At 46.0% G+C, this 16,489-nt stretch overlaps 1 protein-coding gene across 4 annotated transcripts in view; it reads left to right on the top strand.

The window, feature by feature from the left end:
- Nucleotides 1–15,622, top strand: part of Frmpd1 (FERM and PDZ domain containing 1) — a 174,022-nt gene extending 158,400 nt beyond the window's left edge. For all 4 annotated transcript variants that reach the window (XM_048783347.1, XM_048783345.1, XM_048783348.1 and 1 more), the window contains 8 exons: nucleotides 891–1,010; nucleotides 2,036–2,172; nucleotides 3,314–3,440; nucleotides 3,581–3,676; nucleotides 5,831–6,013; nucleotides 6,915–7,059; nucleotides 9,395–10,201; nucleotides 13,141–15,622. In XM_048783347.1, coding sequence (XP_048639304.1) covers nucleotides 891–1,010; nucleotides 2,036–2,172; nucleotides 3,314–3,440; nucleotides 3,581–3,676; nucleotides 5,831–6,013; nucleotides 6,915–7,059; nucleotides 9,395–10,201; nucleotides 13,141–15,488 — 3,963 coding nt within the window. In that variant the 3' untranslated portion in view covers nucleotides 15,489–15,622. The remainder of the gene's footprint in view (nucleotides 1–890; nucleotides 1,011–2,035; nucleotides 2,173–3,313; nucleotides 3,441–3,580; nucleotides 3,677–5,830; nucleotides 6,014–6,914; nucleotides 7,060–9,394; nucleotides 10,202–13,140) is intronic.
- Nucleotides 15,623–16,489: the final 867 nt, after the last annotated feature.

The following is a 16,489-nucleotide window of genomic DNA, read 5'->3' as shown; positions in this document are numbered from 1 at the left end:
CTCAAGGTAACACAGCTGAGAGAGCCCCAATCTTTTGCTTCCAGGTTCTTATGAGCTTCCCCTATACCTGCTGCATTGAGCTATTAGGGAGCATCGGTTCCTGTGTCCAAGCCTCTTTTTGTGGGACTTATCCAACAAGTATAGAGACTTGTTCTCAGGATAGAGCAAACACAGCTGGTCCCTGGGTACCACTCAGTTGTTCAGCCAACCAGTAATTTGTTGTACCCACTTTCTAAAGCCAAACAACAAATCCTTGGTCAGTTCAACATATCCTTGCTGAGTGTGTAAGGTGGGAAAGAGTTGAACAATTAGAAATGAGGAGGGGGCCTTTTAAGCAGGGGGGACAGCAAGAGTAAGGTCTAGCCTCAAGGGAATCGCTCTGGATATTCCTCATTGCAGGTGAGTTCTGGCCCCGTCTCTCTCCCATTAGAAAGTTTGCTGCTTGCAACGTCTTTTTCAAATTACTTATATTGCATTTGCAGTGAAAAAGAAAACCAAATTAAATCTCTAAGATAGTTTAAATGGAAAAAATAAGGTGCAGAATGGTGTTTAGACTGTTTATTATTTATGGAAAAGAATTTACCTGTGTCAGTGGGCACATATACATAGACTACCTCTGGAGGCATTTAAGGAATTGGAAAGGGATTTCCTCTGGAAAGGGGATCTGGGAGATGGGTCATTGGGATACATCACTCTTTTGAACCTTTTATTTTTTCTACTCATGGGGAAAAGAGTCAAATCAGGAATGAAGGTCTATGACTGTGTCTTGGGTAGCATTAAAATAGAAACTGGGGTCCATCTTTCATTGTTTTTTTTTTCCTTTTTGAAGTTGTTTTATGGAATAGCTATAAGGGTAGCTAGATTAACAGTATCTTCTTTACCCTTGACAGGTGGTAGAAAGGGAGGAGTTACATGACTCCCGCTGCCTCTTCAGGGTGTGTTTTGTCCCAAAGGACCCCCTGGACCTCTTGAAAGAAGACCCTGTGGCCTTTGAGTACCTCTATCTGCAGGTGACTGGGTCTGTGCTTCCTGAAGTAATGGTGGTTGTCCTCAAAGATGGCACATTGGGTTATTCTGAACATGAGCTCCAGGCAATTAAACAACTCTTTAGTAGGGATTCCTTTTTTCTCAAGGAGGAGGGGCCTGATTATCCCTCAGAATTCCCTTTTCTGTTATTGAGTTGCTGTAATAGGAGATTTGCAGTATAATAATGAAATTTAGGCTTAGTCCTGAATGTGGATGATACATTTTCTAAATCCATTTAAAGATTGTTATCATTTCAGTTTTTATTGCTAAATGGGGCTTTAGTGCTTCAAAGCCTCATTTTAGAGACAATGAAACTGAGTCTTGGGAAGGACATATGGTTTTGGGTGCAGGGGTTGGGGGGGTGTGGACCGACTTAGTGGCAGAGCCAAAACTTGGTTCCTTGACTCCTAGCCTGGTCCTCCCCTCTGCTGCCCCTGAGGTGCCATTTATTACACCATTCTCATTTGGATGGAAAGAATCTTTTGAGTCATCAGTATTCTACAGAACAAATGGATACAAATGGATCGACTTGCCCGAAGTTTTACAGAAACAGTGGCAGAAAAAACAGCAGGAATAATATTGTCAGTGCGCTCTATTTATATGAAATTATATGTCTCAAACCTGCTTCTTTATACTTTATCTTTTTTAATATTTATTTTTAGTTGTAGTTGGGCACAAAACCTTTTATTTATTTTTGTGTGGTGCTGAGGATTGAACCCAGGGCCTCACTCCTGCTAGGTGAGCACTCCACCGCTGGGCCACAACCCCAGCCCTATACTTTACCTTTTTTAAAGAAACCATGTAAGGTAGATCTGACTGACTGCATTTAGCAGTGGAAAACACCAATGCTCAGAGAGTCTTAGTAACTTAACTGAGGTCACACAGCCAAGAACTGTCAGAGTCACATCTCAAAACTCAGCTCCTGCTCCTGGGGCCTTTCACTAGAAAGAACTAGGAGACACAATATTCCTGTTCTTGTTTTCCAACTACTCTATCTAATCTCTTCTAGAGCTGCAGTGATGTGCTCCAGGAACGTTTTGCTGTAGAAATGAAATGCAGCTCTGCACTCCGACTCGCAGCCCTGCACATCCAGGAGCGGATCTACGCATGTGCCCAGCCACAGAAGATCTCTTTGAAGTACATTGAGTGAGTGACAGGGGACAGCTGCTGTGCTGCATTTGTGACTCTGCAGGTGGCCGGACTCCATGGGAAGCTGATATTCACCCACCTGCCTGTCTGTCCTTGTCTTTTCATCCATCCTCTGTACCCTTTTCTTGCCCAGCTGTCAGAACCCACCTATTCCCTCTGGGGCGGAAGACAACTCCAAAGGGAATGACAAAGGATTCCCTTGTAAATTTCCAGTTTCTGGAAAGAGGTTCTGGTCAATCAGTGAACAACTTCAGTAAAGCTCTTCCAAAGGCAGAAATGCCCCAGAAATTATTTTTTTTATGGGGTGTAAACCAAATTCTATTGTATTGTACCCCCCTTAGGGCATTTCAAGTCCTAGGATCTAGTAACTCCTGATTCTGAGCTTAGAATCACTCTGAGTAGAATCACCCAGGTTTGCCAAGCCCCTCCCCAAATCTCAGCTGTATCTTGCCTTGGCATCGGAATCATACAGGCAAATCATATTTTTAAAATAGAACAGATCCTTGCTCTTACCCCCTAATATACTAGTCAAAACTCGAGGGTAGAGGGGTCCGAGATGCTTTATTTTTTAACAAGTTTATGAGGAATTTTGAGGCTTCTAGGCTAACACCATTCTGAAGCTTGGCTTTGAGGATTCGTAGGTGCTCTTATTTGCCCCACAACTAATATTTGGGCTGGGAATGTAACTTGGTGGAAGAGCACTTGCCTAGCATGTTTGGGGACCTGGGTTCCAATTCCCTAGCATTGTAAAAAGAAAAAAAAAAGTACTTTATATGTGATCGTGTCACACATGTTGTCATATGTTATAGTGAAAAAGATTGTGAACTTCTGCTCTGATTAATGGAGTATCACACCACACCAAGAGTCATCTGCTGCCAGAATGGTCAATGGAATTTGATTCCTGAATATCTGTGGTGGTTTGTGTGGAGTATGTGTATTGATGTATATCTACTGAGGGGAAGCACACAAGCACGCATGCATACGCACACATGCACGCACACTCCTTCTGCTGGAGAAGCAGGCTTATAATAGCTATATTATGGGAACAATAAGTACTGAATCAAATGTAATTATGCTCTTCGTTAAAGCCAAGTACACTTTCCAAAAGGGCCTGCTTGTCTTCAATGTCTCGTGGCAGGAAAGACTGGGGAATAGAGAACTTTATATCTCCAACTTTACTCCGAAACATGAAAGGCAAAGACATCAAGAAGGCCATTAGTTTCCACATGAAGAGGAACCAGAATTTGCTGGAACCCCGACAGAAGGTAGTGTAGCTGCGGTCTCTGCCCACCCCATCCAGCTGTCTGTTGTGAGCCTCAGGGAAAACATTTTCAACTTACCTAGATTTTAGGCGAGAGTAACTCTGACTTCAACAATCTTTTTTGTTTTTGTTTTTCTATTTAAGCAACTTATTTCTGCTGCTCAGCTACGTTTAAATTATCTACAGATCCTTGGGGAGCTCAAGACATATGGTGGGAGAATCTTTAATGCTACTTTAATGGTATGTATTAGAGAACTGTGGAATTATGCTCTTAAATAGGATCAGTGTATCCTGAGAATTCTGCCATGTACTAGAATTTATTCATGAAGCTAAATATCATGCCATAGGCAACTACTTATCATGCCCTGGCTTGGGATTAGCCCTATGGAAGATGCTCGGGGAGGTGGAGCTGAATCATCCTGCCCTCAAGGACAAAACAAGCTACCCAACAAGACAGAGCAAAGCATGAGACAGGGAGAGGGCTGTTGCACCACTGCTAACATAGGGTGTGTCTAGGTGGGAGAAGGCATTAAGGACAGGTGAGACGGTTGTGTGGGGCCAGATGTCAGTGTGGCGGAAAGGCATTCTGGGTGAAGGGTATTGTAAGCAGTGTACTCTGGAGCTTTGGGTACACGAAGGTAAAGAAGAAAAATTGGGAATCATGAAGGAAAATAGAAATGTTAGACTGACTGCCAGGGTGGGGTCCTGATTGTTCAGAAGAAGGGAGGAAATGAGTGGTGGGCATAAGCAGAAGAGCCCCCTGCTTTGTGCTGTTCTTCCTTTGGTACTAGGCCTGGAGCACGTGCTTTTCAGAAGACCAGCATCTGAGGGTGTGATTGAAGGGACTCTACCCTCCACATGGTCAGCCCCAGAACTCTCAGAACAAAGCCAACTTGCCATCAGAGTGTTTTTGCTTATTTTTTGTTTGTGTGCTATTGTTTTCTTTTAATATCAACAAATTTTTTTTAGAGAATTTGTTGTACCTCTTAGTTATTTTCAGTGATGGATCTATTTAATCAGCTGACTGAACAATGTAGATGGAAAGAGAATCAATGTTTTGAGAGAAAAGAAGAGTGCCAGGTAGTTAGGAAAAGCAGGGAAATAGATGGAGGTTTTGTGTAAGTAGAGGCCCCAAAAGGTGGGGAAAAGTCTAGATTGCAGAAAGGAAGCTTTCAAAGGTATAAGAAAAACTTCCCAAAGTTTCCAAGGGCTGGAGTTCTGTCCCCAGTCTCTCTTTACCTTTCTTATTTAAGGAAAGAACTGGTGGGCTGGGGATGTGGCTCAAGCGGTAGCGCACTCGCCTGGCATGCGTGCGGCTCAGGTTCGATCCTCAGCACCACATGCAAACAGAGATGTTGTGTCCACCGAAAACTAAAAAATAAATATTAAAATTCTCTCTCTCTCTCTCTCTCAAAAAAAAAAAAAAAGGAAAGAACTGGTAATGGGGAAAGCAGCCCAGTCACAGAGAATGGCTCAGGGTGCTTGCTGGGTACCTACAAGTATAAGTAGATATAGACCCTCTTGTCAGGGAACTTACCATGAATACAAAATTTGAATAGAAATAATTAGGACAAGCCATACATGCCCAGTTTGATCAGAGAAGCCCAGAGAAAGTACCATGGGAACATGGAGAATATGGAGGAAAGGGGCTGTTCTAGGTGGAGGCTGAGACCAAGTAGAAGCTCTCTGTAGACAATATGTTTTGATGCAAACTTTTTAAAGGAGGGCCAGGATTTCATTAGGTAACAATGGCAGAGAAGATATTCCTAGAGAAGGACATAGCATGAAAACAGGCATAGGGGTAGAAAGTACATGGGCTGGGGTTGTGGCTCAGTGGTAGAGTGCCTGCCTCACACGTGTAAGGCACTGGGTTCAATCCTCAGCACCACATAAAAATAAATGAACAAATAAAGATATTGTGTCCATCTATAAAAAAAATAAAGAAAGAATAGATTGTGTTTATGGAGCAGGTAATAGTCCTCTAACTGGAAGGGGTTTTATGGGAGACAATTTTGTTTGTTTTAACATCAAGGATAAAACCCAGGGGTGCTTAACTACTGAGCCATATCCCGCCCCCAGCCCTTTTTAATATTTTATTTAGAGACAGGGTTTGGCTGAGTTGCTTAGTGCCTTGATAAGTTGCTAAGGCTGGGTTTGAACTCGCAATCCTCCTGCTTCAACCTCTTGAGCTGCTGGGATTACAGGCATGCACCATCACACCCACCTAAAAAATTTTTTTAACCTGGCTATATTCAGAAATAGTCTTAGAAAGTCGTGCTTAGGGCCTAAAATAGGAATCAAGGAGGATGCAGATGGAAATCTCATTTCTTGAATGAGGACTGTATTTTCACTAGCTTGTGAATGGAAACTAATCCCCCTTCCTCCCTTTTGCAGTTACAGGATAGAGAATCCTACATTGCCATTCTAGTTGGAGCCAAGTATGGGATTAGCCAAATTATCAATAGTAAACTCAACATCATGTCCTCATTGGCAGAGTTTGCCAACATCAGCCGTGTAGAGCTGACAGAAGAGTCTGAGAAAGTGAGCATGGTCAGAGTGTATCTTCAGGACATTAAGGTAATACAGGGGAAGAGATTCTGAATTTAGCTTCTGGAATTTGGGGCTAAATTATTCTAGGATTATTTATATGAATTTTGAACAGTAACAAAATCAACATCTGTTTATAAGGATGGATTATCCATCCTATCCCATCTAATGGCAAGGGGTGAACAGGGCACATTAGCCTGAGAAGGTCCTAAAAGTATTTTTGTTTGCTTTACAATAAGAAACAGATTTATTTCTTACAGTTCTAGCTGCTGGGAAGAGATTGCAGAGGGAGGGAGGGAGGGTGGAAGGAAGGGAGGAAGGAGAGTAGAAGAGTTTGTTTATTTTTATATAAACTGAGATGGATCATGTGCTTTTGTGATGGGAAGTTCTGAACCCAAAGTTTGTCGGTTTCTGAAAAGGTAGATGGGAACACCAGAGGATTTGATCACATGCATGGGACCAGAATGGCTGCCCAAGAGTTTTGAGTGGTAGAAACTAAAATGGATAATTAGTTCAAGGTACTCCTGAGCCTCTCAGAAGTTCTGACACTTACCCTTCCCTCTTTTGATTTAACCTAATATGCTCAAGAATTGTGCTGTATTCTTCTCATTGCCCTCTCCCTCATTCTGCTACTTTTTCTTGCCTGTTTCTTTTTCTAGGTCAGGTCTCAAAGGGGCCCCATTGTATGAATGTGCTGGGTGGAGCCAGGGCTGGGGTGGAGGATAGAGAAAAGAGATATAGTATAGATTTGGTGGGAAACCCCACTGGGCAGGGGCAGTTATGTACACATACAGTCAGTTAGAGCCCGATTGATACAAATATGAGGCCTGTCAGTGAACCATGACTGGGTTCACTTGGTATTTCTCTTTGGCCCCACATGGCCTTGTTTCCCTTGCCCTTTTCTAAGCAAGAGTTCTCTTTGCCTTCAAAGGTTCTAACATTGCTGCTAGAATCCAACAGTGCAAAAGATCTAGCCTGCCTGATTGCTGGGTACTACAGGCTGTTTGTCGACCCAGTTACCTCCATTTTCCTCTGGCCTGGAAATAAACAAGTGCACCGGGTGTCTGCTGAAGAAGGTGAGATGCTGAGTTTTTCCCCAGAAAGGACAGGCCCATTTCCCCAACCTTGTAGGTAAGGGCAGCCCAAAGGGAGGCGGTGGATTGAATGGAACCCAGACATCCACTCAAGGTGATGAAGATATTTCTCCATTTATTTCCAAGTAAACAGTTTTCTGTGTACCTAAATTCTCCTAAGCCAAGGAATGCTAATGCTCTGATTCTCTGTAGTAGTTCCTGAAATCATCCCTAAGATCCACTGCATTTTATCATCATTTCTCAGCAAAAGGAAGTGTCATGTGTTCAGAAAGTAGATGGCCTGTTTCCCCTCCAGGCCTCTGCACTCTTTTGCATTCTCTTGAATGATAATAGAAATTCTCAGCCTTGAGTTTAGGAATGATAGCTGGAGACAAAAAAGACTAGGGGTGGTGTCCTGTAAGGAGTGAAGAATTGGAGGGCAGGTGGGAGGCAGACTCTGGGCCAGCTTCCAGCCTCCAGCTTCCAGCAGGCTTTCGGGTCAGCACTGTTCTGTTCCTGCAGCACTTTCCAGTGGTGTGCTGATAAATGTTTAACTGTTGTCACTCAGGTGGCTGGCTGGGGAGATGCTGGAACACAGGCTGTGGTAGTTGTCCCGGCTGCCCTCATTCAGCCTGGGGTCCAACCTGCCCATACTCAATGTTGGCTTCAGGGGGAAAACAGCCTGACTTGAAACAATTGCTTAATGTATATTAAACATGGTATAAACACTCCCACCATGCCAATTTCAAGTGCCCCACATGATATCAGGGAATGTGGAGGTGGGACGAGGTGCTCAGTAGAACACCTTATACAATGTTTCCTCCACGTGGGTAAAATAGGTGTAAATCACCTCAAGAGAACAGATAATAGTAAAATAAAGTAAAATGTAGTCATCCCATGTTATCTTTGGGGGATGGGTTCCAGAACCCCCTGGGATACCCAGATCCACAGATGTTCAAGCCCCTTCTATAAAATGGTTTAGAATTGATATATAAATTCTGGAGGGGGCAGTACCTGAAATAGATCTTGAAGAACATGTTGAAGTTACCAGGTAAAAAAGGAGGAACAATCATTTGAGCAGAGGGAGCGTGGAGATGGGAACACCAGACAAGGCTGTGGTCTATCAGAAGCTCTGGGTGCAGCTGGAACGTGGTGAGGAAGTCTGCAGCAGGCCACCAGGCTGCTGAGGAGGGGTCAGTTCATACTGTGAGGGGGTGTGACAAGCAAGCCTGAGGATAGACCAAAGCCATAATGTGAGGCAAGCAACAGACTGTGGAAGAGGTGCCGGGGCAGACTGCGAAGGGTCAGACTATATGACCTACTGCCTCCAACCAGGCTCCACCTCCTGAAGTTCCTCTGCCTCCCAGTGGCACCACCAACTGGAGACCAAGCTTTGAACACTTGCGGGGGGACATTTAAAATCTATCCAAACCATGATAGGGTGTGGGTGAGGAAGATGTTGAGGAGGGTCAAAGCCATACTGTGAGAAGGGTGACTGAACTGTGGAAGAGGGCTATCCTGGAAGGCAGGTGACTTCACTGTGAGGGAGAGCAAGGAGGCTGCTGAGGAGTGCAGGGGGTCAGGTCCATCCTGTGACAGGGGCAGCAAGTCCATATGTGAGAATCTTTAACTCCTGTGGGAGAGCTTTAGCCCTTCCATGAGAGGGCAGAGTAAGACGTGACCAGAGAGAAGTTTTAGAAAAGATCACTGGGGGAAAGACCAGAGACCTGGCTCAGTGTCCCCGCCCCTATTCCCACCATGTAGTTACCTGCAGCTAGATGAATTTTCACTGTCCTGAAGGGCCCATAGCACCAATGGGTCCCCAAGTCCAGGCGTCAGGATAGTACCAGCCTAGCAGCCTCAGAATCCCCATGAAGTTGCTAAAAATAGATTCTCTGTAGAGTTTGACTAAGTGCATCAGGAGTAGGACTAAAGATGTTTTTTGTGCTTTAAATATGATTCCCCATATGGTTTTGATGCTCAAATAGGACAGAGGTAAGATTTGAGGAGCGGCTTGGCAAGCTGAGTACTGCTGCTCATGGCAAAGTAAAATCTAATTCAATAGTCAACATGTTTCCACAGACAGAGCAGACAGGCCTCTTTAGAAGAGAGTATGGGTTAATCATCTCTCCTTGGGTGGCTCAGATGTGGGGCTCAGTTAGCCCAACAGTGTGGGGAAACCTGGGATTGGGGATCCTGTGTCAGTCAGTAAAGTGGGATTTAAGCCCCGTCTACTTCCAGACCTCTGTTTTCCCTTCTGACTGGATGAGGCAGGAGAACTCACAGCCATCTGCCAGTCCTGGAGGCTGTTTTGTAACCCTTGTCCCTTGTGTTGCAGGCTATGAGTCCAGGGCCTGCAGTGACTCGGAGGAGTCCTCTGAAGTAGACTGTGTGCTGGAGCCTCTCTCGGACAGATGCCTGGTGAAGCTGAGCCCCTGCAGAATGTCTGTCAAAGAGGACCAGCTTCCTGGGAACAGCCCCACTCCCGAGCTGGCCAGGAGGGGTGCGAGCACTTGCGGGGCTGGCAGCACCACAGACAGTGCCGAGTCTGAAGCATCCGACTCAGCCAACACCGAGAGCCGCGGCTGCAGGACCAGTGGCTCCAGCGAGTCCATGGATGCCCTGGAAGAGGATGACTTAGATGCCTGCTCCTCCAGCAGGTCTGACTTCTTCCGCTTTGGCTCATCAGGCTTCTCGGAAGATCTTGATTCTGACAGCCTAGAGGACAGGAACAGGATTGAGACCAGTGGCTTCCTCTGTCTCCTGGACCTGGCCCAGAGTGCCAGTGCTCAGTGCCAGAAGATGGAGTGTTCCCAACGGCTAGCTTCTGAGAACTGCAGCTGGGGGCCAGAAATGAGTGTGGGCAGGTTGGACCCTAGGCTGTATGAGGGCAGCCGGGACAACTACTACAGCCTGTGTTCCAGCGTCTCCCCAGCCAGCCACCTGAGTGACAGTTCAGAGAGCACAACTTCCAGGCAGGGGGTTATCCTGCCAGCCTGGAACCAGCAGGGCTGGACTGAGCCCCAGCCCAGCTCCACACTGGAAGCCCTGCCCCTGCGCCCACCGCTGGCCTTTGAGGATGGCAGCTCGGATGAGGAGTACTATGATGCAGCTGATAAGCTCACACCCCCAGATGTGCTCTCAGGTGAGCCCCCTGCAGGTCTGCAGGCTCAGCAGGCAGCTCCTAAGGGCTGGGGCCAAGCTGAGAAGACAACACAGGAGTAAAATGGGGCCCTTGTCCACTTTCAAGAAGGTAGACCTGGGTTCACTGGACCAAATTACCAGCATCATGGCTTCCAGTCAGGACTGCAAGCAGAGATGGGAGGGACTCATTCCCCAGTGGGAAAGACTTCCAGGAAGAGGGGCTAGATGTGCTGGGTCTTGTGGATTGACAGAATTTACAAAAAAGAAAAGGGTTTGACAGAAATACCCAGCAGAGGAGGTAGCTGTGTCTTTGTTGACCCTAAGGCTACCTTAAATGAGGCCTTGAAGCAAGATGACTGTAATTGACAGGCTCTCAGAGGCACTCAAGGCCTTTTGGGGTCCAAGGGACCCTGACACCAGAAGGTAGGGGATCTGTTGACTACATTTCTGCCAGGTTCCTTGTACGTTTTTCTATAGAGAGTGTGCAGTATCCACATATAATGGCTTCCAACTAGACCTGAGAGCTGGACATACATGCATATGTATATTCATTCATTCATTCTCTCTCTCTCTCTCTCCCCCACACACACACACACCATCACACACACCATCACACTCACAGCACACAGGCTGGGTGACCTCCTAGGAGCTGGGAGTGCTGCAGCTCTCTTCTTTCTACTCCAGTGCTCTCCTGCTGCTCCCTGATACACCACTTCCTGCTCCCCAGCAGTTTCCATTGCTCTTGGAAGACAGGCCAGATCCTGAGTGGACACTGTGAAGCCCTCTGTGACATGACCTCTGCCTCTCTTACTCCTGAGCTCTCTCTGTACTCGTGACACACAAATCTCTTTGCCATTTTTAAGAAACACCAACCCCATTCCTACCTCCAGGCTTTGTACCTGCTACTGTCTGCCCTGACCTTCAGCTGCTGACGCCCATCCCTCCATCAGGTCTCACTGGAGGCCCACTCCCTCAAGAAATGGTTCCCAGATTTCCCAAACTATAGCAGGTCTACCCATCTTGGTCACATATTCTCTCACACTTGGGACTTTCCTTCCTGGCACTTAGCCCTGCCTGTAGAGGTATATTTATTTGTATGTTTCTGTGTTGTTCTCCCACAAGACTGAGAGCTCCTTGAGCCTAGCTACTGTGTGTTTTCACTCATCACTGTGTCTCTGGACAGAGCCTGAAAGTTGTTGCTAAATGATGAATGAACTGGCCACCCTCTAGTCTGAGTTCAGTTATTGACTCTGCCCCCAAAGAAAGGAATAGCTATGGCCAGACTGCTGTCCCTGAAGAGCCCAGACAACAGCCTTCCATGCCTCTACTTTGCTTCACTGGGCCAGCCATGAAGCTGGGGTTAGGGTAAGGGTGCTACAGAGACTGTCAGACAGGCCCTATCACAGGAGTCTAGCCAGGGACTTAAGTTCCATTGTGGATGCTCTTTTTTTTCACAGGGAGGGAGCCAGTGAGGTCCTGAACAGGATCCCAGAACTGTGATTCCTGCTCCTGAGTTCTGGTCTTGCCTTGACTTGCTGTGGGAGCCCTTCCTTCTCTGGGCCTCAGAAACTCCTTTGATCAGTGGCTACAGGTTAGCCTAGGCAGAACATATCTGGCCATCAGAATCACCCAAGGGGCCTTGTTTTAAAACTATGGATTCCTTCCTTGGTTCAACTTTAGAGATTCCTATTTAAAGGTCTAGGGAATTGCCTGGGATTTGATAAGATTTTTTTAACACTGTGCAACCAGGTTGGGAACAACTCATCTAAGTAGATGATTCCTCTGATTCTTAAGTGCAAATCTGTGATCCTGATTCCTTCTGGCTGATTCCCAAGACTTCTTCACAGCAGTGCTTTTTCCCTCGGAAAGATCCATCCCAGCTTCCTCAAAATCCCTCATGCCTGTGACTGAGGTTGGGGCCCTTGTTGTCAAAAGAAAGTTCTTTCAGACCTCTCACACATGAAATGACCATAATAACAAAAAGAGCAGCTTCCTTTTCATGAATACCTATTAGACATAGGCCTTACACTAGGCAAGTTACAAAAACACATGGCTTCATCTAACCTGCATGGCAGCATTGACTGATACTGATTCAGGTTAATGTGAGCACCAAGAAAAAGTGTTAGAAGGAGGTAAGAGCTTGTGAATTTCCAGCAAGCCTGGGGAACTGGGCTCAGACAGGGACAACAACCAGCCCAGGAATCTGAGTAGCAGAATTCCTCATCTGTGCTATCAGAAGATGATGGCTGGAAAGCATAGGCTTTACTTGCATTACTAGTTTTTACTCAATGTATTCAAGTTTGAAATCCTGGAGAATTTGAGTTAACTGGGCTGTAAATCTGATCACTTGACTTGTGTGGGAGTAACTTCATTAATAATTCTAGGGGCGTAGGGCATAAATCAGTGGTACAGCACTTTCCTGGCATGCATGAAATCCTGGGTTTGATCTCTATCACTGCAAAAAAATAAAATAATGATGATAATAATTCTTTTTTTAAAATATAATTTTTAATTGTAGATGGACACAATACTTTTGTTTTATTTATTCATTTTTATGTGGTGCTTGAAGATCAAACCCAGTGCCTCCCATGGCAAGCAATCTACCAGAGCTACAAACAACCCCAGCCCTAATAATAGTAATTCTTCCAGATGACTGTAACTATTGGGAAGATGTCATCCCCTGAAAGGATATTCCCTGGGGGAAAGTGATTTGACCAAAAGACAATAAAACAGATCTTAGACAACCAAAAATCAAAGAATGTCTTTCACAATTATTGTTCCCATCTTTTGATGAGGAAATTGAGAAGATCAATATTTAACCTGCCTAGGATACACAGCCCAGTCAGGATTTGAATCCAGGCAGGCCCATGTCCTGAGCTCAAGTTCTATAAACCTTTCTTTTTCTCCTCTTTATGTATTTTTTTCTTTCTTGACTCCCAGGACCCAGAGCGATTTCTGCCATAGAACCCAGTGCCACAGGCTTTCAGAGTAAGGCCAACACTTGCACTTGTGATGATGGCCTACACCCCAGGCCAGAAGGAATACAGCCAAGTAGAAAGGGAGGAGCGAAGAAGTATGCCAGGACCCTGAGGAAAAGAAGGTCCTTTCTGCAGACTGACTACACGTCTCAGGTCTCCTTCCCCCTGGTGCCATCGGCCTCCCTGGAGAGTGTGGATGACGTGTGCTACTATGATAGGGAGCCCTACCTGACTGTCAGTGCACCTTCCCCAACTGTGTCCTCCCTGCAGGACGTGCAAGGTGAACCAGGCCTCCTGGAGACCAAGGCCCTGGGGCTGCTGGCTCCCCTGAGGGAGACCAAGAGCAAAAACCTAGCCTCCAGGGTCATGGAAATGGAGCCCGAGACCATGGAAACCAAGTCGGTCATTGACTCTCGAGTGTGTTCTATTTCTGCCATTCGGTTCAGGATTGACCCCAACAATAAAGAGAATTCTGAGGTTGCCTCTTTGGCTGCCACTGTTGACAGTTCCTCAGAAAGCACTCCTCGTGGTTCCAACCCAGGTTCCTCTGGCCCAGAGACTGCTCAGTCTAGGCCTTTCCAAATTTTGTCTCCATTTCAAGACTCCGATGGCAGTGCCCCCAAAGAACTCATCCTAGAGCTTGGGAACAGCTCCTTCCCCCTCTCCAGTGCAGACCCCAACCCAGACAGCCCAAGGCCACATAATGTCTCTCAAAGAGACTCACTGGAGCTGGGAGGCATCCCATTGGCAATGAGATTGGGATCTTTTTTAACAAATCATATTCAAGAAACTACCACCCAATACACAGAGCTTTTGTTGTCTCCTGGAGATGGACCTAGAAATGATGAATGTGGAATGAATTCAAGAGAGATGGCCACATTCCCTACAAAAGAGGAGCAACTATTTTTGGAAAGTGACAGTGAAGTTACAAACAAATATGATACCAACTTATTTCAGAAGGAATCTGGGGAGAATGCAGGTGGCCTGAAAGGTGATATGTCAAATGTTGTTTCTCAGGCTCTTGACGTTAGTACTGCAGATGGTGAAACAGTTACCTCCCTCTCCTTGGAAGCTTCTGGGACAGGCACTGAGCAGACCCCACTACATACTCCCAAAGACCCCCAAGGACAATGCAGAGAAGCCCAAAGCCAAGCCTTGCGGGCCCAAGAACAAAAACACTTGGCAGAGTTGGATTTAGACCCTGATTTTTTACTTGGGAAGCAGACTGTTCTATCAGCCTTCCCTCCAGAGGGGGTCAAGGCAGAGTCACTTAACCATGTCATAGAGGAAAGTACAGCCCTTAGAGACACTCCTCAGCAGGTCTGTTTTAATCCTTCCCTAACAAAGCCACAACCCTGCCAAGAGGAGTCCCACTATGAAGCATCAAACCATTGTTCACTATCAGAAAGCAAAGACAGCAGTTCTAGTATTTGCCTTCCTACTGAGAAGTCTTTCCTCTGCTTTGCCCCAGAAAGGCATCCTGCAGTTTCTGTCAGTCTTGGGAAGGCCACATCTCTGGGTTTCGCAGGCATGAATGAGGAGGTAGTAGCCCCCAGGATTGGGATGGAACAGTGTAGCTGCCAGTTCTCCTATGCCACATGCTTTCGTGGCCCACAGCCTGACACAGAGGAAGAAGACAGGGGCCCTGAGGCACACCCCATGGCCCCGCTCACCTCACCACCCTCTGCAGGAAGCAGGATGGCTCTGCCTTGGAGGCCTGCCCGGTCTCACAGCTGCAGCACAGCACTGCTGTCAAGGGAAAGCCACATCTGGCCTGAGTACTGTTCCAGGGCACTGAGACAGCTGAAAGCTGCCCCTACTAGTACCCCTGAGGGCTTCATCCAACTCATGGAAAACTTGCTGGAACTACAAGACATCCTAGAAGCTTCCTGGGGGGTTGGAAAAAAACACCCCCCAGAAAAGTGCACCTGGCACTTTTCAGAAAGCCGGAGCCGCCTCTGCATGGGCTCTCAGAAGCTCCTTTCGAGCTGTCAGCATGTGATCAGAATGGACCAGTCCCCTGAAGAGATGCAGGGTGCTGTGTGTGACACCTTCCAGCACCTGGTCCAGCTGGCTGGCTTGTGCTTCCAGTTCACAGACTGCAGCCGTTGCTCTGCCCGGCACAGGGAAGCAGCTGGGAACCTGAGGGATGTGGTGTACACCTACCACCAGTTCGTGGAGGCTGCAAAATTGACCTGTGAGAGAGGCTATCATGACCTGAGTGTGAAACTCTTGGCCCGTCAGTGCACAGCCCTCACGGCTGCTGTGTTCTGTTTGACCCAGAAGTTCAGGGCATCCACTGCCCTATGAGCAGGTCAACTGCCCAGGGGCTCCTTCCCTTCCATGGACACTTCCCCAAGGACCCCCTTCCAGTCCCCCTGCCCCCATTCAAATGTTTACTATACAGAGTATTCAAATAAACTGCTGCTTAATCTTGACCTGAATCATACTGAGTGATAACAAGTATGGGTCAAAAGCACTCACTTATATTCATTCAACAAACATTCACAGGATACTTATTTTGTGCCAGGCCTTGTATTAGTAGCTTGAGAATTACGAATAGGCAGGAATGAGGGAGAAAGATGGAGGCGACTATAAAACATAGTCATACATTCTCATGTCACACTGGTTTTGACAACAAACTTCGAATATGGGGTGATATTGGATGGATTACCTTCCCAGGTTTTCAACCCACCCAAGGAGGCCTGGTGTTCTTGGCTGTCTCACTGTAGCAACATAGGTTGCCACTAGGTGACAGTAAGTTCCTTAGTTGTACAGCCAACCACAGGCAGGTGTATTCTGTATTTGATCTGAAATTGCATCCCTGAATCTTGAATCTATTTCATATATATATTTATATATATATATAATATTTATATATATATATTTATATATACAAATATATATATATATATTTTTTAGTTAGACATAATATCTTTATTTGTTTATTTTTATGTGGTGCTGAGGATTGAATCCAGGACCTCGCACATGCTAGGCGAGAGCTCTATCGCTGAGCCACAACCCCAGCCCCCCCCATTTCCATTTTTAAATATATAAAAGGCAAATTCTAAAGCTCCAGTTAGATGTGCTTTTTAAATAATAATATTAGGTCAAAAGAAATACATTCAGTACCTTTCTAACTAATCCCAGCTGAACCAGTTAATCCTAGTAAACGGCAGTGGACCTTGGACAAGCTATTTAACCTCTCAGTGTTTTGATTTTACGCTCTATAATTGGAGATGCTGACACTTTCCATATTATGGGACATTGATCTAGGAAATAGATTCTCAATCAATGTTAGTAATAACTTT

The sequence above is a fragment of the Marmota marmota genome, unplaced genomic scaffold (genome assembly GCF_001458135.2).
Source record: "Marmota marmota marmota unplaced genomic scaffold, marMar, whole genome shotgun sequence".
Lineage (NCBI taxonomy): Eukaryota > Metazoa > Chordata > Mammalia > Rodentia > Sciuridae > Marmota > Marmota marmota.
This window is presented reverse-complemented; position numbering and strand designations above follow the sequence as displayed.